This window comes from Corapipo altera, unplaced genomic scaffold, assembly GCF_003945725.1.
Source record: "Corapipo altera isolate COAL_440 unplaced genomic scaffold, ASM394572v1 112, whole genome shotgun sequence".
In the NCBI taxonomy this organism is placed as follows: domain Eukaryota; kingdom Metazoa; phylum Chordata; class Aves; order Passeriformes; family Pipridae; genus Corapipo; species Corapipo altera.
Genome location: NW_020884899.1, coordinates 9,181,000 through 9,205,250, shown reverse-complemented (window position 1 = coordinate 9,205,250; position 24,251 = coordinate 9,181,000). Strand labels below are relative to the sequence as shown.

Sequence of the window (24,251 nt, the reverse complement as noted above, 5' to 3'; positions counted from 1 at the left end):
ATGTGGCCTTTTTAATTCAGAATTGGAATTTCAAAGATAGTCTGGTGAGATTTAATGATTATTCCTGATTTTGTTTCACAGATGCTGTAAAATTTGGAATAGTGATTTGAGACAAATGGTAGAACCAGAATCAGTATCAGATTTAATTGATGAGAATTTTATTTCCCCATATGTCTACATTATTGTAATAGTATTAATCTCTTTGGAGTGTCCTGAATCCACGCAGCATTCCCACATGCTAATATTTGTATTGGCACTTACATAGTGACAGATGTATGTGCAAATCCAGTCTTTTCCCTCCTGATCTGACAGTTTAGGAGGCTGTTGTGACAGCTATTTCTCTTGCAGCCTTCAGAGACATCCTCACTAATCCTTGCGGAGTTCACTGTCAGGTGCTGTATTTTGGATCATTGAATACCGGGTTGGAAGGAACATCATGGATCATCTGGTCCAACCTTTCTTGGCAAAAGCATGTGCATAGAATCATAGGATTGTTTAGGTTGGAAAAGACCTCTCAGATCACAGAGTCCAACTGCAAACCCAGCACTGCCAAGTCCACCATTAACCCATGTCCTTGAGCACCACATCTTTGTGGTGTTTAAATATCTCCGGGGATGGTGACTACACTGCTTTCCTGGTCAGCCTGTTCCAAAGCTTGACAGTCCTTTCAGAGAAGAAATTTTTCCTAATATCCAGTACTGACAAGATGGCCCAGCACCAGCTGAATCTTAATCGTGTTATGGAGTTCATTAACGTCCAAGCAGAATGCATGGCAGCAGATTGAGAATAAAATTTGTAATTAAAAAAAAAAAAGCCAAGAGGTGAAAGTTATTTTTAGTGCACCAATGTCTTGGACCTTTGTTTATTATATATTCTGTAGTAACTAATTCCTCCAGGACAGTTTATATCTAGATTTGTCTGGCTTCAGAGGGAGTGTGTTGAGTGAGCGTGGAATGGAGCACACAACACACAAGATCTAATCTAGCAATGGCATGTGTGCAAGCAAAACTTTGTATTCATGCATTGCCCCAGGGATTTCATTGGGGCTCTGCCTGGGCACCCCGTTCTGCCTCCATGGAATAAATGGCAAAGAGGAGTCATGTGTCTGAAAGCAGCACAGAGCTGTCAGATGCTTGTTTTAGCCAGACTTTACTATTTGTGTAAACACTGCAAGCACTCCATTGCAGAGCTTGGAAAACATTTTGCTTTGCCTTCTTTGTTTTGGTTTGATTTTATTTGCATGCATCATTTTACATGCGAAGAAATTCACCCAATATAACCAACCAGACTGCACAGATTTTAGAATAAGGTTTTACGAGCAAAATTTGTTACCTTGTGTCCTTTGTCTTCTGGAACATAATCTTAAAAAAACCCAAAACTATTTGAAACAGTCACTGATTTGCTCTTAATGAATGCTAAAAGATATAATCCAGATTATTTACTGTTTTGTGATGTGGAGTCCCACGTTATTGAATATGCACCAGACTCAAATGTTTGTTTTAGACAATGATTCTGAACACTGGGACTTACAAATATTAGTCTTTCATCTGTCTTCAGAACAAGCAAATATTGGGTGATGAACTTGCTCATACTTTCATTGCCACTTGAGTAAAGTATATTAGACGCTGAGGTACAAACTTATTTTTGCTGTTGGCTTGTTTTTTTCTATATTTTCAGTATAATAAGTACAGAGAAAAGATACATTATTGACTTCCTAGAGACTGTCCATCTGATTTATAGTTTCAAAGTGTCTCCATTTAATCTGTCAAAACTGATTTTAAACTTCATTTGTCTTCAGTTTTTGGCAGCACTTTTTACCTTGAATTAGACTGTTTGACATGCATTGTACCAGAGTCACATTTTAAAAACCTTTACAGTATGTTGCAAAAAAAAAAAAAAAAGAGGTTCAAGTTGGTACATCTGCTTTCAATATTATGCATCTCTTAAAGTGAAAACAATTTGAGAGTTGGCATTGGGAATGTTCTTGTTGTAGCTGTAAGCACAGCATTTAGGTAACTTAGAAGAATAGAGTAATAATTACAGAAAATGAATTGTCATTGAATAACATTCTCCTGTGATTATCACCAATTAGAGTTAACAGCTCCAGCGGCCTTTCTGATGAGATGCAGAACGTGGTTTCCCTAAACTGAAAAATGGGCCATTTCTCAAAAGATTTTCTTAAAAATTACTTTCAGAGGTTGGATTCCTGCAAATGAGGCATTCGCAGCCCCCTCAGGGCTGGCACAGACACCTCTCAGTGCAGGACACTCCTCCAGGAGGAGAGCGACATCTCCGGGGCTGATAAAAGTTCCTTCTCTCCCTTCGACCTAAAGGAGCAGAGCCTCAGCTTTGGGCCTCCCTCCAGGCTTTACCTTTCAGGCACTGACCACTGCTCCTTTCCTTACGCTAACCTGAGTTGGAACAGTGGGAAAATAATGGATTGCAGGCAGAGGGTTGGTACAGCACGAAGGTACCAGGCAATGAGACCGTCAGCAGTGGTGCAGCGTTGACAGAGGTGCAGGAGAGAAATCTTGGCCAAGCACACACAGCTTGTTTCTTAATCACAGCTGCGTAGGCTTCATTCATTCAGGAGGACAGCCTTCATCAACCTTTCCCCATCTTGCATTTTTTCATCCCTACCGTCACTATGTATTAATTTTTTCCTGCCCTAGTCTGGATGATTATCAGTAGGGTAATGACAAAGGAGAGGATGTATTAGCAAAAGAAGCACAAAGTAATGGGAAGCTGGATGGACATGCTGGCAGTGCAGGTGGATCAGAAAGGCTCTGCCTTCAGATTATTCTGCAGAATGGCCTGGAGGTGAAGTGAGGGCTGAAAGTTCCAAGTCAGAGATGAAGCCTATGTCATGGAGACCTCCTGGTAGGGACTGTTCAAAGTAAGAGTAAAAGAAAGGCAAACTGAAGGTGCAGCTGTCTGCGATGACATCATCCATTAAGCAGTGCCAGAGACTGAGTTTGTAAGTGGTGGTAGGTGGGCAGTTGTCAGCAGACGCAGGTAGGCTATGTTTGGGTTTGTAATTGAGATTATTGGTGTGAAGGTGAAGAGGGAGAAGAGACCTAGAGAAAGGACTAAGTTCCTTTAAATTAGGAGAACACAAACAGGATCCATTCCCTGGACAGTTCACAGGAGTAACTGCTTCTCCCTGTGCATCACCTGGTTAGAACAGAATAACCTGGTGTTGGTGTGTGCAGCCACCACTTCTGAGGAGTCTGCTGGGGCTGACAGTCCTGGCTTGCATTTGCCTCAGACCAGCCTGGTATGGCACTGGGGGATTATTGCCTGTGTTCTCATCAATGTAAGGAAGGATTTAAGCAGTCGCATTTGTTTCTATATGCGCCTGATGCTGAGCCTGAGGTTTTTATTCTTTCAATTATGCTCTGTAGCTTGGAATGCTTAACAGAGCCAGGCACAGGCAGTGCATAGGGATGAGAGCGCTGGAATAGAAAAATAAACAGCGGAAACCCACAGCTGAACTACCAGATGCTGGGGTTTGTCGAGAGTTTTTTTATAAGAACACAAGGACTCTGACTGGGGTCATTATCCCCACCAGCCACTTGTCAGTGTAAGTCCCTCTTTCTCGTTTTTTTCCTTTTTTTTTTAACTTCAATTTTTCTCCACTCCTCCCTATAATACGTCCCTGTCCAGCTGTGACTGAAACAACTTGATTAGCTACTGCTTCCCTGGAAGAAAGGACCCTAATGCCTACCCAGACAGGGTTGTGCAGGTCACCATGCCACCTCTGGAGAATTGCTCTGATGCAGGGCTTGCCTTAGACTGTAAGAGAGCATGAGGAGAGACAGATCAGATCTTTAGGCAGGAATGGTTTTCCTTCTTTACTGAAAGCACTGATGAGAAGTGTGAGGGGTTCCCTGTTGCAGGGGCAGAACATGGTGTGTGTGTCTATCATCTCTCGCTGCCTCCTCTCGTGGTCCCAGCCCTTCCTTGCTTTGTCTCCTGCCAACCATTAACTGCTGGTTTTCCCTGCCACCACCGTTCTCTCCTGCATGTGGAGAGGTTTGACATACTGTGGTTGGCCCATGATGCAGACAAAAGATGTAGAAACCTTTTGCTACAGTTGTGCCAAGGCCGCTGCTGCTGTGCTGAGTGGCACTGGCTCATCATTCCTTTGTGCTCTGCTGCTTGTATCTGTCAGTCTCTTATGCTGTGAACTTTCTGAGGCAGGAGTCGCACTTTTGGTCATTCCCATGCAGAATAAACTGCAATGGCATTATAATCTTATGTACTTTCACAATGTTAAAAAACAAGTAACAGGACATGCTGTAGAACTGCACAGTTCTCTCTGAATGTGCAAAGAACAGTCCCCTCTCAGGTGCTGAGGGGAAGAAGAGCACAAGATGCCCTCACAGCTCTGCCATGGCATGTCTGCGCTTTGGACAAATACTGCCTGTGTCTCAGAAGCAAAAGCTGGGCATAGGTCCTTTGATGTGGCTGCACTTCAGTCAGGTGAGTGTGAGGAATGAGGCTGAGCAGACCGCAGTAATTCTAATGCTCTGGCCTCTGCTGGCTGGATGTTCTGCAGCAAAAGAGTGAAGAAATATCAGTGGCATTAAAGGGAAAGCAAACCCGAAGCAGGTGGTACCTGTGCCTGACAGTGACTGCAGTGTATAGCACTCGGAGCATCAAGGGTCTGAGTCCACAAGGCAGGTCAAGAGAGAGCCCTACCAAAGCCAGTAATTGTTTTCTTTTTTAGCTTGTTTATTTTCTATGCAGTTAGCAAAACGTGACTCCTCATTATGTGTGGTGTAACCAGTCATTAGCTGTATACACATGGCTGGGGTTCGGTTACACGGAAACAAGATACTTTGCTTTTTCCACACTGACTGAGAAGAGGAAAGTGCACTGACGTACAGGGCTTGTAGACTTGAGCTTTGGGAAGCCACTCTTGCTTGTGTGGGACTGGTGGCTGCAGCACAGATACTGATGTTTCTGTAGAGCTTGGTGCTTTCTAAGCATACCCACTGAGTGGCTGACAGCACGTGGCTGACAGCACAGCGCCTGACTGGGCTTTGAAACACGCTCTGAGCAGTTGTGCCAGCCTAGCCCAGGCTAAAACAGCCACTGGAGACAGGCTTTCTTCCTGCGGGGTGGGAACCCCCCGGCTCACCCTGGCTCAGAGATCCCTGCAGCTCTGTGGTACCCCAGCTTGGCTGTTGCTCATGTCTTCTTTCTTTGCTTCTCTTGCTGGAAAACTACTGCTAATGATTTGCAGTGCAAATAATGCATGAGACTTGCTGCTGTCGTATCACAAGGAGTGATTTTGGAGCTGTGCTGCTCTCATGTTTTCCCTCTTGCTGACCTGCTGACAATGAGAAGGAAAAATTTCTTGGTTTTCTCTTTTTGGGAACTTCCAGGGGTTGCATTCCTCCCCCTTAATCTCAGCTAATTTCTTAGTCAGCGTGCTCAGGATCAGATGGATTTCTGCCAGGTAAGTAGGGATTTTTGAGAGCTGTAGTCTGTTCTGTCGGCAATCATTTTAGCTGTAAAAGGCCATGGCTTAGCATGGGGCTCGGATGACACACACGTTCAGCTTCCAGCTCCTTTATTTTTTAAATGGCTTCAGTTACTCCCTCTCTGCTGTCTTTTGCAAACCAGCCACAGGGTTTAGATGTATTTTGCAGAACTTATGCTAAACCAAACAAGGCAAACCTAAGAAAGGCTTAATTAAAATCACAGAAATCTCACACTCACTGACTATTGCTGGAGCTCTTTTTGCCTGTAAACAAAAAATTCAAATGGCTGGTTTCCCCCTTCAGTTTCATAAGTGGTTACTGAGCTTCTGCAGTTGCTGCATTCCTTAAAAAGTTGTTATTTCTTTTTTGGTCACACACTGGGGGACTCCATTGTTTTCAGTGGTGCCTATTGAGTTAGGCCCATCGACAGCAGAACTCATTCTGGGTCATTAACTTTGGAGGCACAGTAGTATAATTTGGTGACTTTATTCTGTTTCCTAGCAGAGACTTGTATTAAAGTCACACACACACCCACACACACCCACACACACACACCCCCACCCACCAGAATAACCATCCTTCTTCCCCCAGACACTGAGAGCGTTAAAGGACCTGTTAAAGACCATTTAAAGGTCCTATTAAAGACCATTAAAGTTGGTAGAGTTGTGTTTAGGCACATATCAGGCAGAAGTAGCAAAACAATGCTGCTGTCTTATGTTATTAATGATTCTAGTGCTGTGCTATTCTAAGTGTTGACAATTTAACAAGGTTCCTTGGAAAAATTGGCTGTGTTTAAGAGAAGATTCACACCAACCATTCATGATCTGGAGAATGTACTGTAGTGTGAGAAAAGGAAGAAGGCAGCCAGTTAATCACTGAAAAGGTAGGAACAAAATCTGAAGTTGTCTGCAGAGGGAGAGAGAGAAAGTACCAGGTAGTCTGTGTTTTTATCTAGCACACAAAGGCATGATATGAGACCCAGTGCCTGAAGTCAAACAAGTTCAAACTATATAAAATTCATGCTGAGAACCATGGAACAAACTGCTGCAAAAGCAATTCTCCATCATTTAAAGATTCCACTTTGAGATTTGGTGTCTTGCTAAAAGATGCACTCAAGATCCAACAGTGTGTGGTTAAACTAGATGGAGATATCCCAGAGGAAATACAATGCACCAAGCACACTGGCATTCTTTCTGGGCTCAGCCTGTAAACTGTGTGGTCTTTGGAAGTTGCACTCAATTCCTCTGCTATGCCTGCTATTCACAAACTCGGTCACTTCACTGTAGGGCTCCGTTTCCCACTTAGAAGTAGTTTCTGGCTCTTTGGTCCTGACATTTAGGGAACCTTGCACACATTTTGACCGTATTTTACCTGCTGTGGGAACATTTCCATATACATAGCTCTTGACCTGGCTTTTTGTCCAGTACTAAAGTCACATAAAAATGCATATTCCAGATATAAATCTTCATCCCTCATTATCAGGGTTAGCAGTGTGCCAAAGTGATGGGAAAGAGCAAAGGCAGAGAATGTCTGCCCAGAGTTGTAAGAAGTTAGACTTTCTCAGTCTGAGACCCTCAAATCTAGTCTGTGGGTCTTTGCTCAGTTTGTTTAGTCCACAATATTTACTGAGTTGCTGGCTGCACACTCTCTATCTCTAATTGAGCACTGGAAGCTGTTATTAAAATAGAGTTGTCAGAATTCATCCCTCAGTGTGCATCTTTAGATATTCAGTTCTAGAAGACTTCCTAACTCTGATCTTGCACTTTCTAGTTTTTGTAATTATTTCACTGCTGTGGCAGTGACTCCTGACTGATAACCAGGCAAGAACAGAACTAGGCTCGGAGACAATGTGATTAATGAATTACTCTGTTTCACGGGATGGATTGGATCAGCATGTTGGAATGATTTCATGCCCTTCACGTATTCTTGATGGTGGGGATGGTCAGCAGAAAAAATGCAGTAGGTCTGAAGAGTCAGCCCTAATTAGACTTTTGAGAGTGTCATAACACTGGAGTCTGGACAGTGTGTAAGTATGTGCGCTTTCCTGAGAGTTTTTATTTAGTGTTTGATGCTGCTAAAGTTGTATTTTGGCATGAGGGAATCTGGGTGGAGTCAGCCTTTACCTCTGCATGTGTTTTGGTTAGTTCTATACTGAGTTTTCTAGGCCTGTTTCAGGAGGGCAATTTAATGCAACACTAAGAACCAACAGGAAAACTGAATCATGCCAAAAGTTCATTAACCTCATTATTCTCTGTCTTACCCAAGAACAAAGGTAAACTAATCCTAAAGGTAAGATTTATCTGCTAAATCTGACTGCCATTGTGCTGCCTCCTTGCTGGCTCACGGTGAAGGAAGAGTGTACCTGCTCCCACCTGCAAAGAATGGGATCTGATAGTGTAATGCATGGAGAAAAAAGGTACAGAAAAACCTTTGCTGGAGACAGTTCAGAAGAGAGATGGAGGAAAGAGATCAGAGCTCTGGAAAACATGATTTATGAGAAAAAAAATAATGAGAGCTGTGTAACACTGGCAAGAGAAGAGTTGAGTGGAGACAGTCTGCAAAAACATGAGGTTTTTATGGAAGGCAGGAGAATGGACTCCTCTCCATGTCCAGTTTGGACAGGACAATATGTAGTGGACTGAGTTGTGCTAAGGGGGTATTAAGTTAGACATGAAGAAAAAAAAAATCTTAGGTGAAACAATTGAATAGTTTGCTGGAAATGCTAGGGAATTGCTGTAGCCTGTAAAGGAGATTGGCCAAACACCCCCTTAAGTTTGTGAGATTGGATTATGCTGTAGGGACACAAGATGGGATAAATCATGTTCTGAAGACTCTTTCAGCCCTGTTTTGTGTGATTGCATACTGTGTTTGTCAGAGATTCTCATGATTACAGTGACACTTCTGTATCTGTTTTTTCACTGGCATACCCATCTTCATGAAATCCCTGAGATACCTTGTTCTCATGACTTGTGTGGAAAGTACAGACCCCCTTTACAGAAGACAGCGTTGCTAAATAAAAGTAGAGCACACTCCATATACCTCCTAACTCATAGCAACTGCCCACTGTCATCACTGGAAGATTTACAGAGGGTTTTTGCAGGAGCTAAACTTTCTAATTGTTGTTTATTCAGTGTTCATGTAAGCCATCACCATTCAGTGAGAATATTTCCCCTTTTTACAGCATTCCTTGTACTCTTTAATCTTTCTGCATCATCCTGTCTCTGGTTTTATTTTTCCCTATGGCTTTACCTCTACACAGCAGATTCTACAATAGCCTCATTCTTACCCTGTCCCACAGTCTGCTAAAAAACCCCACAGCAGACCAGGTGGTGGTGAGGGTGCCTTGGTTATCCCCAGAATCTGACTTCTGAAGAAAGGGATACAGTCACGTTGTTCAGTCCTCCTGGTTGTTGTCTGACGCTGCCCCGTTTTGGACAAACACCTGAGCTAGTTACATTTAAGTCATAGAGAAGAGTTTTTCTTCTGTGTTATGTGGAATATAGATATTTATTGCACCAAGAACTGTCATGTTTGATGCTACCCTTCAGTAAACTATTCTTACTAGTGACACATTAAGGTGTATGTTTAACATGGACTGGTGGATGTATCTACAGCCCTAAGTCTGCAGCTCTAGATAACTCTGCTGTTCTCAGACTTGTGTAAAACTGGGGAGAAGTATGTTCTGTGCTGGAGAGCCTGCAAGAGGCCCATTCACTGGCACTGAGTGCAGAAGGGTAAATTCAATTTGAGTAGAATTAGTCCCAAGCACGGTTATGGTAAAATAGAAAACGACATTGCAAATCACTTGATGTTAAATATATTTCAAATCAAGCCTTGAAATAATGCCAAAATCCTGGCAGAAAGAAATGTCAAACAATGAAAACAGCAAATGAAAAGTAGCAGGGGTAGGGTGTTGCTCTTTTCAGCGTATATTGGAGAAGCTGTTTATCTTGAATTTTCTTTCTGGCAGTGTTAATTCTGAGCTGTAAAGAAGCCATTACTGTATTAGGTATCAGGTGTTAAATGACCAAGTAGACTGTGTAGGTGAAGTGGTTGCCTTTTTGTGGTAGCAATTTGAGTTCTCATTGTAAAAAACTATTTTACACAAGAGCACAAAGCATTTGATGGGGATGTGGGTTACTGGGTAAGTATGAGAGATGTGCAGTGAGTCTAGGTGGAGATTGTGTATGTGGGGATGTCTCTCTTTTATTAAGAGAATCAAGGAACCAGTGCAAGTGTATTAGGAGAACAGGTGGTCTTCACCAACCAGATGCCTTTTCACTGTAGCTTTTCATCCCTCTGATATATAAAGAACCAGAAAAAAATGTGTGGAAGAAGCTTCTGCAACAAGTGAGCTTGAAGCAAAGATACCAGTAGAGAGGAGAGAGTTATGAAGCCTCTCATAGGAAAGGAGCCTAATTGGCACTTTTTGGAGGAAGACAACCCATAGCTGAGGCTGATGTGCAGTGCAGGTTTACCAGCTCCCCTTCACAGTATTCCCTTTACATGTTGGAGCATTCCTCTCACATTGCAGCATGGAAAGTTTTTTGCAGACTCCTGGTGCATTTTGATTCCTATTATGAGTCATTTTCTGTCTCCTTTGCCTATGAGTAGGCTGTTTTCCAAATGTGTGCACCAGAACTAGGTCCAGAAGAGTAGATGTTGTGCATCCACATCCCACCAGACTTTTTCCTCTGTCCAGCCTGCACTGAAAGGAACAAAATATGTTTAGTTACCAATTTCCCCTATTGTTTAAAGTGTGCTGTTTCTCCCTTATGTGATCTGCAGTGATTCTGTCTTTGTAGTGGTTGGCTTCTGTGGCTGTTACTGACTTGGTGACACTTCCAACCTCCTAAAACTTTGAACCCAACATCTTGATGGTAATATTTTTTGTTGTGTTCTTTTTTTCCCTTTTTAAAGTATATAATATACTGCTGAGCCAGGCAGACATAAAATTCCTTCTTGGGACATAGACATATATGTTTACATAAGACATGTGCAAGGTGCCATATGGCAAAACCCCAGCTTTCATTCCCTGCACATCCTTGTGTTTCAGATGTTTAGGAGAGCACATACCCCTGCGGAGTCTTTACATGGTCTGCTGGCTAAAACTTCCATGGAAAAGAGAGACTAAATGGGCTAAGGAAAATATAGGGGAGTGGAGATCTGGGAGTTTAAAAGTTCAGGGTTTCATAAGTAAATGGGAAAGAATAACGCACATGCAGTTCGTAGTAGGCATGCTCTGGCTATTAGGGAATTAAATGACTTAGAGGGAAAAACAAAAGAAACAGATTTTTGTAGTCTGTGCATGTATGGAAAGATCCTGATTCCCAAAGGAGTCACATAATCGATGATGAAAGCATGTGTGCAATGGGAATAGTTCAAGTACCTCATCACAAAATGTGTGAACTTCTGTCTTGAAAGAGTCACTCTGGAGCTCTTTTAACCTAAAGACCCCATCTAATGACAGGCTGCTGTGAAAACCCTGGTGGTGTCCATTTAGAGCAACAAAAAAAGACAAACCAAAGGGACTAAGGGCAGGGGAGTGTGTACATAACCCTAAAGGGCGTATAGTTGCCTTATAGCTTACACCAGATGCACAGTGGCATTTATTTGGGGGGGTGAATTGCTTCAGCCTGACTCAGTTGTCTCCGGGAGCACAGGTTGTGGATCCATCTCGTGTGAGAGCAGGGAGTTTAAACCAGATGGACTGACAGCAGCCTGTCTGTGTTGCTCACAGTGGAAAATAAAGTTGTTTGGTACTGAGATAGTGTGTCCAGCTCCTGCCAGGGTTAAAACTTGTGCAATGGATTTGGTAGAGCCAGCTTTGCACAGCATGGCAGCAGTCTTGCATCTGTGGCATCCTGGAGTGTGTGCTGGAAGGTGAGGGACAGGTTGGAGAGGACTGAAGATGGAAGTGGAAGAGACAGTTTCAAATGAGCTCAGGAATGAAAGGGGAATTGAGTGAGTGGAGAACTGGGAAAGGAGAATGGGGCCAAAGGCTGTATATGTGTCTCCTTTGAAAATGTTCACTCACAAAGTGGCAAGACACCCCGATTCTCCTGTGTTTGACAAGGGAAACACATAATATATCGTACCTATCAGACATATTGAGAATTAAACATTCCAAAAATGGTCATCTTAAAAAAAAAAAGAAAAAGAAACACATCAAGTTTCATTACATTGAGCTTATATTCTCCAAGTGCCCATTAGGAGGTTTTTAGGATTTCCTTTTAATTAAAATAATGTTTGTTGAGCTTAATATTTTCCTAAAACATTTATTTTAATGTCTTTTCCCGCTGTTACTAGAATCCAAGTAGTGAGGAAGGATAACTGACCACAAAAAAAGGCCAGATGTGCTGAGAACAATATTTTTCAGATTGCCTGGTAACAGGCTAAAGGTGATTCCAAGCCAAAGAGCCTCTGTAATAATGAATGACAAGACCTGTGTTTCATCAAGTTGCAAAAGGTTTTGTCCTGATTGCCACAAAAGAGGCCAATGGTCATTTTCAGTCTGCTCTCAGCTCTGTTTAGGGGCATAATTTAGAGGTCTGAAATCCAAATAGAAGCCAAGAATGTTGAGTTTCAAACCTGCCTGTAGGGAAAGACAGTGTATTTCTCTGAGAATCTATTCACTATTGCCTAAAATGGTTCTGTCCTTGCACATCTAGAGCCTAACTGAGAACATCAGCTGAGGCTGTGAAGTCACTGGAACCAAAGCTCATGGCATGTGTTTTCCTGAATCTTGGCCATACTTGCTAAGTTCAAAAAGTGTTGTGCCGGTCTCAGCTGGAAATCCGAACTACATAACACTGAAAGCCATGTTAGTGAAAGAGGTAGTATATTGTTATGTGTTCTTTGCTTCCTGTTGCACTCCAAGATAACCTTTGAAATATCAAGGAAAAGTCAAATATGGGAGCCAACTCTATCCACATGCTCGAAAGTGAAAAGGTTACAGATCTCTAAACTACTGAAATGTTTTCAAATTGTATTAAGTTGGACTGATATAAAATTAACCACGCTTCTTTCTTCTACAGTGCCAACCCTACACATTCACTCCCTTAAAATACTGTGTGTAACCTGCAAAAATAAATTACCCAGAACAGAAATATAATGCAATCCAAATAACTAGTTTTAAAAATAAATTGAACATGAAATAACAAATATGGATGTAGCCAACAGTTAGGGTCCATAATTTACTAGAAAGACACACATGGGTTGTATTTATCTTCCACGAGTTTTTAAGATTGATACTCAACAAATTATTTCACTATCTGGGTTGTTTTAGTTTACAAGATTTTTCTTAGCCCTTCTGTCTTCACTCATACATCAATGTGAAAGTAAAGAAATAAGTATTTCTGTTGTAACATTTTATAGCATGATTCATAAAAACTTGGAGGAAAGAGGTCATTCTTTTTTATTCTAACCTTATTCAATGGTATTGGTTTTAATCCTAATCTTTTATAGACTGATATAATCTGTATCTATTTGCAAATAGGCAGAGGATCTACCACCTCTTTTTTGATACACCAGTGTAGAATAATTTTGGTCTTCACTTGACTTTCACTATACAGTGTGGCCTGCTCTGTGATAAAGAATCTTTTGGCTCTCACTGTATTTTTATTAAGATAGTGCACAAGCATTATAAATAAATGAAGCCATGTCTCTACCAGCTGTATGAAACAGACCTTAAAATGTGGACAGGTTGTAACTGATACAGAGATCCGGGGTGAACCTGGAGTGTGGTGTGAGCTGCTTTGTTCCTCTTTGACATGTGAACTCTTGAGTGCAGCAGCAAAAATTTAATGCTGTTATTGTAAGGGTAAGGGCAAGCAGCAAGAAAAGAGACTACTGCCCTCTTTTGCCAGTCTAAGTGAGCCAAAGGAGCTGTGTGTGAGACAAATGCTCATACTGAAAGTCCGTATGTTTGTCCCCAGGGGCTTAAAGAACCGCACAGTAATGTTTGAACATTTTTAGTAACTTTTCGGTATAACAGCGACTTTGTTTGATAGTCAATACTCAAGTAGTTGTTTCCTCAGCGTGATTTTCAGATCTTGCATTTTCTATCTGTGCATTACAGAGGACTCAGATAATTAATGGAACAAGGAAGGAATTCTGCACTTAAATGCACTGCTCTGGGGCTGTTTAGCTCCAGAACATTTCTTGCCGCCTTCTACCCCAGGGAAGACACCTTAGTGATGCACAGTATTGATATCACACAGAGATGAAATCAGAACAGTGAGAGAACTTCCGAAACTTCACAGGGTAAAACTTAGCTTGTAATAAAAAGGTAGAGTTTTCAATGCTTTGTGAGAGTTTACATTTACCTACCCGAAGAGTCACGATTGGACAATCTGGGACCACATTGAGTGGTTTAAGAAATGTAGTCAAATGTTACTGGGAAGTCCTCTACTGAATTGAAAACTATTGCAAAGGTCTTTTAGAGTGGAGAACTTTCCTCTTTGAAGTGGTGAGAAGCCCAAATGTCTTGAGATTTGTTGTGCGCCAGATGGTGCAAATGACTGCAAAGAGGCCAAGAAAAGATCTGAACGTCCCCTCCAGGCCAAGATCTGTAAGTCTGTGTTTAGGATGTCTTGTTCTAAGATCTGACTGAAAACACCAGTGTTACATTTGGGTAAAGTCTTCTAAGGCTGTAGTGGCATCCATGGCTAATCAGTCCAGCCTTTTTCTAAAGTGTTTCTCCTTAAATGTGTCCATAATAGAAAAATTTAGACCCAAACTCATATCCCTGCTAATAGTTGTTCAGTGAAACAAAGGAGAAGCCGTGTTTTTTCACAAGGCATAGAAAATCTGTCTCCACAGTCGAGGCTACCTTCCAGGGAGTGTAAGAACAACTCTAGTATCTATTTTCCAGCCTTTGCTTTCCTTTCCTTAGCTACTTTTCTGTCCCTCAGGCTTGGTGGTGTAGGATTAAGACAATCCCTCCCATTCACCATAGAGAATGGCATGACAGGCATAAAAAACTTCATGAAAGTGTTGATTTTGTTGTTATTGAAAATGTCAAAAATGCTCTATGTGCATGAATGATTTTGAAGATTTTGTGTTTTGAAGCATTCAGTTCATTCATTAGAGCCTTCAAGCAGGCAGCAGAGTGCTGTGCATCTCTCTGGATGCTCTTAAATTACCAACTGTGTAGTTGTGTCAGTCAGTCCAGCCATACCGTGATGGAGATTGTTCAGCACTCGTGACATGGGATGCGATGCTGAGTGTGGGTACAGCACCTCCCCCCCCGTGGCTTTGCTGTGTTGGCACTTTTTGAGTTAATAATTCCCTCTCAGTGGAGGGTTTTAATGGCCTCTTCAGTGTGGATGATTTTCACTTGTTTGAGAAAATCTGGTAATGTTTGGTCTTTCACTCGTCTCACGTGACTCATCCTGCTGCCAGTAACAGCGTTCCATTTCTCAGTGTTGTCGTGGTACATTTTGGACATCACATCCAAACAAAACCAAGAATGGCAATTTTTTTTTTTTTTTTTAACAAGAAGTAATTAAAGAGAATGAACAGTAAGAAAAAAAAGGCAAATGACCTAGTTTGGTCTTCGCCGCAAAAGCCACAGATCTCTGGGGATATCTAAGTATGTTAAGCAAATATTTCAAATCTATCTCTATTTTGAATGTGAGTCATTTCAGTTAGACATCTTTCAGTTATTTGTCCATTGGTCTTAATTAGGTAAACTCCAAAGCTCTGCAACATGTGTTTATTGTTGAATAATTACCCTTTTGGTAAGTTTTCTTGCTCTTACCTTCTTAGCCTTATTAACTAATTTGATCAGGAACAGTGAAGCCTTCCTGCATGGTAAACAAGGTGTTCTCTGGGGAAGAAAGAGAGATATTGCCCTTTAGTTAGGGCTGTTTTGAATGTGGATGTCATTCTTGCACAGGCAGGTTTCCTTTGGTGTGAGTGAATGTCCTGCTTTGTTCCAGCAGAATTTACCCCCAGCAAGAAATGTAGGGCTGACCCTGCATATCCCAACCAGTTCCAGTGTCATTCCTGAGGTGTGGAGCTTCATCACAATCAAAGGGGCCAATTCTCACAAGACTTAATCTGGCATAAATCAAGAAAAAACTTCCCCCAAGTCAGTTACCCCAGAATGAAAGGAGCAAGGTATCCAAAATTAAACTACCTTGATTACTCATATGGAAGGAATTGCCTGATTGCAGCCTTTGCACACCACTGCATCAGCTGCTTCCGTTCCCTTCGCGAACATTTAAATGTAAAGATATAAATCAAAAGCTCAGGACAGAAAGAGAGAAAGACAGAAGTTACCTTGATGGATTCCACTTCCATGAGATCCTTCTGGAAACCATTCTGCTTTTATTAGATTTACTCTCTGTAAATTAGGATTACTTTTTTATATGGATTTATGGAATGGCTATGGTGTAGTGCAAGTGGGGTGAACCCTCTGGTCTAAGGCGAGGGAGTGTGTGCTCTTTTCATCTGTTATTGGAAAGTTACAGTATGTGGGTTAAAGGCCCCTCGATACCAGTGAAAGAAGAGTTCCAGACATGGAAAGTGCTTAAATTTTGTGTGTGCCAGCCAGTGATATTAACATTGTATAGAACAGCCAGTTGTCAGAGGGCCAGATTCTGTTCTCAGTTACAGCGGTGTAAAGCAGACTTTTTTCCCTTTTTTCAGAGGCAATGAATTCACCTTCACAAGTGCTTGAAGAACTAAGGATAGACTCAGGTTGTCTGTGTTCAGAGATAATCTCTGAGCTCTTTTTTTAGTTGCTGGGAGAGATAAAAAAACGTGAGCTGGTGGTGGTGTTCCTTGTCCGTCATTGTTCCAGCTTCCATATGGTAGGCACATTTCAGAGGCTTTGGTACAAGTGTGACTTCACTCAGGGCACTGTTGTGCAAGACATTTTTAGCTCTCATTAATGAATCTGTAAGGTACTTTGTGAAGGCAAATGTACAGTGGATTAGCTGAAAATAGAATTTCACACAGATTTAGCATAAGTGCTCTGTTCTTTTGCAGGGAGCAAATGTGTTTTCTGATTTGACAGCTACAAGAGAAGATAATTGTTTTTGACAGCACAGGGATAGTGTTCATGTTATTCTAGGAAATCTCCATCTTCACACAAATAGGTATCAGTGTGTGCTACAGTTGGTATTGCTGAGCTTTGGTGAAAGCTTCAAGTTTCTTTGTTTTGATAATATGATAAAATTGGTAAAGTACATATTTAGAAAGCCCTAATGAATTTCAGACTTGTATCATTTGGGGAATGAAAGAAAGTGTTTTATTACGAGTCCAGTATAAACCTTAAACATTTTAAGCCACTCTGCAATATTTTGGAGGGAAGATACATCTTGACTGTATTCCAAGTAACACTGCTGATGTAAACAGAGGAATTGTGAATTGGGTATTGTAAGTCTGATTGATTTACCAGCTTCTCTTGGTTGTGTGGCCTTTGAAAGTGTGGAGAGCTGATTCACTAGTGTTCAACACTGTATTTAGATACCCTTTAAATGTGATTCTCCTAAACCAGTTAAGAATCTAAAGTCTCATTATACAGTCTTGCTAAGGTAGGTGTTATCCCTGAAGTGAGTTAAATTATGATTGAATGAAGCCAGAATAGGAATGGGATAAAGCCCAATGAAGCTGTGGACTTCAGAGAATCATGATAATTTATGTCATGATTACAAGCAGGGCAGAGCTAATAATCAGAAAGACCCACTATAAGCTGAAAGGCCTCCAAAGTGGTCTTAAAAGCTTTGGTGGCTGCCTTGTACAGGCCAGAAGATGCTACATTTCTGTACAGCTTCTATATCTCTTCAGAGTCATTCAAAACAGTCACACTGTCAGTGAATTCAGGTCTCTGAATATAGATCTGAAATAACTAGAACATATATATTAATTACCACAAAGAAGGCTAATGGCCCATTTTGTATAGTTTAAATGCAAACCAGTTTCTCTTTAAAATCTCTTTCCTGAAAAATCTTACATGGGCTTTTTATGAACGTTTATATAAAATGATGCTGGCCTACACTTTCTAGGACTTTTCACATGCCTTGGTGTTGTGATGGAGCTGGGTAGGAAAAACCCAGTATTGGTTTTCCAATTGGAGAGATTCTGACTTCTGAAAAAGTAAAAATCAAATAAATGATCAAGAATGTAATTGTATCAGCCAAACACTGAAAACTTTTCACTGGAAACAGGGAATTCTCTTCTGGAAATGTCAAAATAGTGCCTCATGCAAATTGTAATTTGGGTGTCATATGTGCCCGCTCTTTTCTGTGGCTCTGGATGCTTGCCTGGGCTACATCTTCATCTGCCATGGTCTTCCCATTACAATGGCTCCGTGGAACATGATGGGGATGCTGTGGAGCCCAGCCAGTAGAGGAGAATGGACTTTTGTGCTGTGAGGCATTTCACGAATTCTCCAGTTACCAGAGAGACTTTTTTTGCCTTCCCCAGTCACCTCTTTCTTCTCATTAATACTTACCAAACCCCTGAACGTGATTCTCATAATTTTCAAAGCTTTCATTGACTGTAATTATAGAGGACCACAGCAGCCCAGGCTCTCCCACTCACCTTTAGTTTGCTACAGGGTTAGAATATGATCAGAGGGATGGAGCACCTCTGCTCTGGAGACTGGCTGAGGGAGCGGGACTTGTTCAACCTGGAGAAGAGAAGGCTCTGGGGAGACCTTATTGTGGCCTCTCAATATGTAAAACAGAACTTGTAAGAAAAACAAAAAGACTTTTTACTAGGGACTGTAGTAATAGGACAAGGGGCAATGGTTTTAAACTGAAGGAAGATAGATTTAGTTAGCATACAAGGAAGGAAATTTTTCATGAAGAGTGGTGAGGCACTGGCACAGTTTGCCCAGAGGAGCTGTGGATGCCCCATCCCTGGAACAGTTCAAGGCCAGGTTGGATGGGACTTTGAGCAACCTGGTCTAGTGGAAGACATGCCTGGCCATGACAGGGGGTTTGGACTAGATGATCTTTGAAAGTCCCTTCCAACCCAAGCCATTCTGTGATTCAATATTGATATATACCTGCCCTGGATAATACCACAAATTACACTGCTGAAATGGTAGAAGTTGTGTTGTCTGTGGCGGGTCCAGTGAGGGTTTCAGTAGAAGCAGGAGCAGATCTGAGAGCAGTGTAGAACAGGTTATTCGTGATGGGGATGTTTGTAAGTCTATGGTTGCTCAGAGGGATTAATTTCACACAATTAATTTCACACAATTACTAAATCAGGTACTTAGTTTAAGTTACTTGTTTAGGCACCTTGTGTAGTCAATGAGAAGAGGAAAACATGTCTTGGAGCTGCATGTGCCCATCTTACCTATTTTGGGATGGCTGAATGATGTAGGCGTTGTCTGGGTAAAACTCAGAGACAGCAAAACTATGGTGGGATGAATTGTGCCTTGTAACACACCTGGAATGCTTGTGAAAATCAATGATTTGCAGGAAACTGAGCACAGGCTTTATCTTTTCTGTCCCTTTACAGAATTTGTTTTCTTCCTCAGTGTGTGACACTCAGTGCCTCCTTGGAGAGTGGGCTGACTACAATGCAGTTCAGCTCACCATCAGAGTTGGGTACAAGGGTGAAGGAGCCACTTCTGAGCTCTGTATGAAAACTACAGAACTACACTTGCCTTAGTATCTGACACCATTACATTTTGTCTGCATGAAAAATCAGATTTGAGGAAGATCTAGTATTTTAAGAACATGATTTATCTACCATAGTGAAAATGGTGATATATATATTTCTGAGTAATATTGCTATAGCTCTAGTCTGTTTTTCTAGTCTGTAAAATGGAGTATTTACCAGAGCAGAATTTATGATTATTAGCATTAGCATTTATAATAATAGCTTACTTGGAAAATACAGTTAAATGTATAAATTGAAACAAAACCACTTAAATTTTTTCACACTGTTGACCTGACAGTAAAGTAGAAACATGCCCATCTAAAGTCATAATCACAGAGATAATTATCTGCAAAGAAAAACTCGACTTACGTCACTGTTTTCAGAGAGTCCCTCGCCCTGGAAATAAAGGGACTCTGAAACATCCCTCTCCAAAATGTAACAGGCAAGGCTTTACCCTAAAAATGCAAAGAAGGAAAGGAAGTTACCTTTAGTGAGGTAGAAACAGCCACAAAACTTAAAATGAGAAATAAACAACAATAGTTCACAGATCCAGATTCCTTTGCAATTAATTTTGTCTTCCTTGTGAAACCCTTCATTTCCACTGCCGTGTCACTGATGAGAATTCTGCAAGGAAATCCAAAACGAGTGTACAAAGTAGTAGTCATTGTAGAGAGTTCTTAGTCAAAGGCTTATTGTTTTTTATTTTACTTATTTTTTTGACAGTGAACGGTGGCTACAATCATTGCAATTTGATCTCCGAGAAGAAGACCATGATGGACATGGAGATGACAAGTAGTTCGGTGCCTGTCTGCAGGCAAGGGCTGTTCATCCACACAGGGAACTCCCTCATGCGAGAGCACCCCCTGTCCCGGGAGAGGCTGCTGCACGTGGGTCAGCTCAACCTGGGGCACTCGGATATGAGGTACCAAAGCTGCAACTTATATCAGTTCGTGCACTTTGCTCTTCTGGAGAGTTGCTTTGTTGGAACTGTTTCCCAGTTAGCGTCTGTGGGTGCTACATTTGAAAGTGTATTATTGGCTTCCCCTTTGTTTTGGAAGTCCTTCAGTGCCAGAGGAGTCACTGCGTGTGCAGCCACAGCCCCTGAACTGAAGTTTAAATACAACTTCTCTGTGGGGGCTCTTCCAGGGTGCTCAAAAGTAGATGAGAACTTTGCCTCAGAGGGTTCAGTAGGGTCAGACTTGCCTCCTCTGTACCTCCACCCCCCCATTGCCATGGTGTTTCCAAATTGCAGCCTGGAGGGCGGGGATGATACTCGGTCCCAACCCAGTGTCTCCCATGTGGCAGTTTGCCATGCCACCATCAAACGTACAGGAAGCCAATGCCACTTTAATTTCTACAGCATCTCCTTTTCAGTGTTCAGTATTTTCAGTGTTCCCATACAACCACATCCTTGGTATTTGCTTTTAAGGCCGTAATGTGAAAATTTGGTCTCTGGTTTTGATATATACACTGTAGTTGGATATGCTATGAACAGAATCTCTATTTAAACATTTGCTATAAATTAATTATATGAAAACACAGAACTCCATTATTTTTTTGTTGTTGTAACAAATTTAACATTACCAGATTTTAAACAAGTACCCTAAACAGACATCCATTGTGAATAGAAGCCTGCTACAAATTAAAATCTGTCCATCTATTTTAATTATTCTGCTTTTTGGCAGGGGATATAATACGGAATAATCTTGACCTTTTTGAAGAGCTGTAGAAAAGAGAAACCTCAGTAAAGTTGCAGCCTTTATCTTAGGTACTTGGAATAACTGGCACTATGTGCATGGAACTATCAAGCCCAAATTTCCATAGCAAGAGGAAGTACGACCTACAGTTTGGTCTTGAAAATCCGACTGTTTCTGATTTTATTATACATATTTATGTCTTGTTTCCCCTTTTCCATTTACTGGTGGGGTAAGAACATCTGTGTTTTCAGGAGAAGGAGGCACAGTAACATGACAAGCAAGTGGAAAGAGTTTTTTATATGTTTGTTTGTTTGTTTGTTTGTTTAAAAAGGACAAATAATATCCATGCCACATAACGAAATATTCCAGTATTGCTACAAAGATTTGTAGATGCATTTGCAGCTGGATGTAAATCTGCTCCCTCCTGGCTTCTTTATGGCTCAATGTGGGAGTGGCAATTATCAGCCTTTTTTTAATTCTGTCAGTGAGGACAATTATGAAACAAAGATAATTAGGGCAGGAGCAAACAAAAGGAGGAAGAGAGTGCTCTGCTTAGATCTTTCTGAACCTTTTTGTAAAATTTATAATGAGGAAATGACAGATACCTGCATACCTGGCATCACAGTACCCACCCTCAGAAATATGAACCCCTTCCAGCCCCCATTTGGAAGAGGATTCCCAGAGCAACATAAAGGATTGTCTGTTGCATAACATGAGAAAGCAGCGGGTTATAGGCCTGATTCCCTCTCTTTTGCCTTATGGCATGGTCTAAAGCCTTGAAGCTCTGCTGCTTCTAAGTTTGGAAATGTATGGAGAGTATCTTGAAGGACCCTTCTACTCCATTACAGGTTTGGTTTTGTGTCCCACTGATCATGCTCTTGCTTGTGTGTCCACCTGGCTAGTACTGCTTTTGTCAGCAAGGGATTTTCAAGGTGAAGCCAGTGCCCAGCTCTGCTCTGTGGACCTCCCAGAACTTTGGCATTTGAGAGAAGCATTTGGGATGATTTCTGTTTGTGATGTTTGTGACACTAAAGGTTCTTTACAAACAAGTAACAGAAAAGATGATCTTTCCTGAAGATCTGAAAACAGGAGAACATAACTGAGGTGGGGGTAAATGCCCAGCAGTGAAATTAGTGGGAGCCAGGAGTGCTCTGCACCCCCCACCCCCCATCTCAGCCTTCATTAGAAAATAAAGAAGTAGGGCTGGAATTGTCAGATATTGGAGCACACAGAAGTCAGGGCAAACTCTCTTTGGTTGTTCTGCCCAGTTCTAGTGACCAGCACAGAAATAAAGGGAGATACAAGTTCAAACAGTCTCTCTGGGTTGAGCTTTGAACAGCTTTGTGTTTCTAGCATATGGAATGTCAGGGAAAAGCCAAACAAACCAGAGAGCACCTCCCCTAGCAATCAAAAGTCTCCCTTAGGATTTGGAGTTGTGATTGTCCTTTCTTCCCCTCAATGCACTAAAACTTGTTATCCCCTTCAGCTTCTCCCTGAATTGCTTTCTCTTGAAAACTGTATTCTAGGGATGACTGCCGTAGTCCAAGAATCATGATCCTTCTTCTTCCTGGCCCCTTTTCCCCACTCAGTTAATAACTTCTAAGTTCTGCAGCCTAATTGCTGCTACATTCTATCTGTGAATGCAATGTGTGTGGGACTGGAAAAGTCCCAATACCTTCCTCACCACAACTGGAGTCAGCACACAGCTAATGTTGGCCCTTTGTCAAATAATCCATTATCAGACGCGGCAAACCCTCCCACACTGTGCTCAGTGCTCGCATGTTAAACCCAGGGAAGACATCAGAGCACTCGGATAGTGTTGCACGGGGTCCCTGGATGTGCAGCAGAACAATCCCCTCCAGCTTCTTAAAACTGTCAGTTATCACCGAGCACACATTTACAGTGGCAATGGAAGGCATGTATGTTTTGTAAATAATCCGGAGATTTCAGATACAGTCATCTTTTCCTCTGAGGGCAGTTGGGAACTGCAGCGCTTCTGGCGTGGTGCTACTGGCCTCGTGCTCTGGCTCCAGTTACCACGTAAAGGAGTCTCTTTGGAAACGCTGCCTTAGTATCCTCTGAGAGGCTGCTGTTACTCTTCAAAGGCCTTACACTCAACTTTCATGTGCTTCAGCAGCAATTCTGTTCCCTCAGACTGTCCATCTCTGGTGCATGGATGCTCCCCATGAAGAGAGGCTTGTGGAGTGTATTCTCCTGCTGACTCCACTCCCTTCCAGGATTGCCCATCTGGAAGCCCCCCAGAGCTGCTTGTGCTGATCCACGTGTCCACACGGTGCTCCTTACACTGTCCCACTCTACTTTGTCCCCTCACCTTGGCTGTTTATTTTGTAGACATTTATATTTGGCTGCTGTCCAGAGATATGAAATCCTTAGGGCCTGCACAGCCTGTGGGTACCAGGCCTGGAATCTGATCCCTGGCTGTGACAGCAGGATGCCTGTGCAGGAGCAAATAGTCAATGGGTAAAAGAGGACCCACCCAGCAAGTTGGATGCCAGACACCTTATGTTGCTTCTGCATTAGTTTTGTTTCTGTGCACCTTCTTCCTCCAACCCTTTCAGGACTGGGAGGATCGAGCAGGGCTTTCCCTAGAACAGTGATGGCAAAATTCTGCCAGTAATACAGGAACTGTGCATTAATGCAACCTCAACATTAAGTAGCCCAACGCTCAAAACATCAGGAGATTGAAGAAATGTTAGATCCTCCCAGCAGAGCTAACTAACATGGGATATATAGTGTATATAAGTATATAGTGCTACAGAGAAGACTGCAGTCCCTGGAAAGGACTTGCTTCTGATCTGCACAAGCAGCCTGTGCTTATCATTTTGTAGGCAGAGCATGGATAAGACATGGCTGTGGCAATGGGAAGTATGAATTCAGTGCCATCATTGCTTTTGAAATAAGATATTCCAGCTTGCCTTTTGGTTCAAAACTCCTCTCTTGTGTGTCTCATATTCTACATGGCAACATCACAGCAATACAGTCCTGACTCTGAACTCCTCTGCTGGAAATGCAGATGGATGTTCCTGAGAGTTTTGGGAAGCTAGTATTTCTCAGGATAGGGGTGTTTGTATCCATCCTGCAGGTACTCTGCGCTGACTCCAGCTTAGGCAAAAGCCAAACTCCTCATGTGGATTTCTGGCAAGATGGGAGCTTTACATAAAGCTTAATAATATGACACCAATTATCACAGGCTGAAATGTAAGGCTTGGGTTAGCTTTATGTGATGTAGGAAATGTGTTGTGTTTACTTTAGCCTGAGGCTTTGGGACCACTAAACTATGATACAAACTGAATTATTTAGAAGAGTTTTTGTACAGCAGAAACTAAGTAATAGGAAATACTGTGCCTGGCATGGCATGTGTAAAGCCTTTCTCAGAATGAGTTTAAAACACCCTGCTTTTTACTGAGCAAGCAGA

General features: G+C 41.9%; 1 protein-coding gene across 5 annotated transcripts in view; it reads left to right on the top strand.

Moving 5' to 3' along the window:
* The window catches only part of GLIS1 (GLIS family zinc finger 1), a 193,415-nt gene that overhangs the window by 77,573 nt on the left and 91,591 nt on the right, over positions 1-24,251 (top strand). For all 5 annotated transcript variants that reach the window (XM_027649004.1, XM_027649007.1, XM_027649003.1 and 2 more), the window contains one exon: positions 19,842-20,040. In XM_027649004.1, coding sequence (XP_027504805.1) covers positions 19,842-20,040 — 199 coding nt within the window. The remainder of the gene's footprint in view (positions 1-19,841; positions 20,041-24,251) is intronic.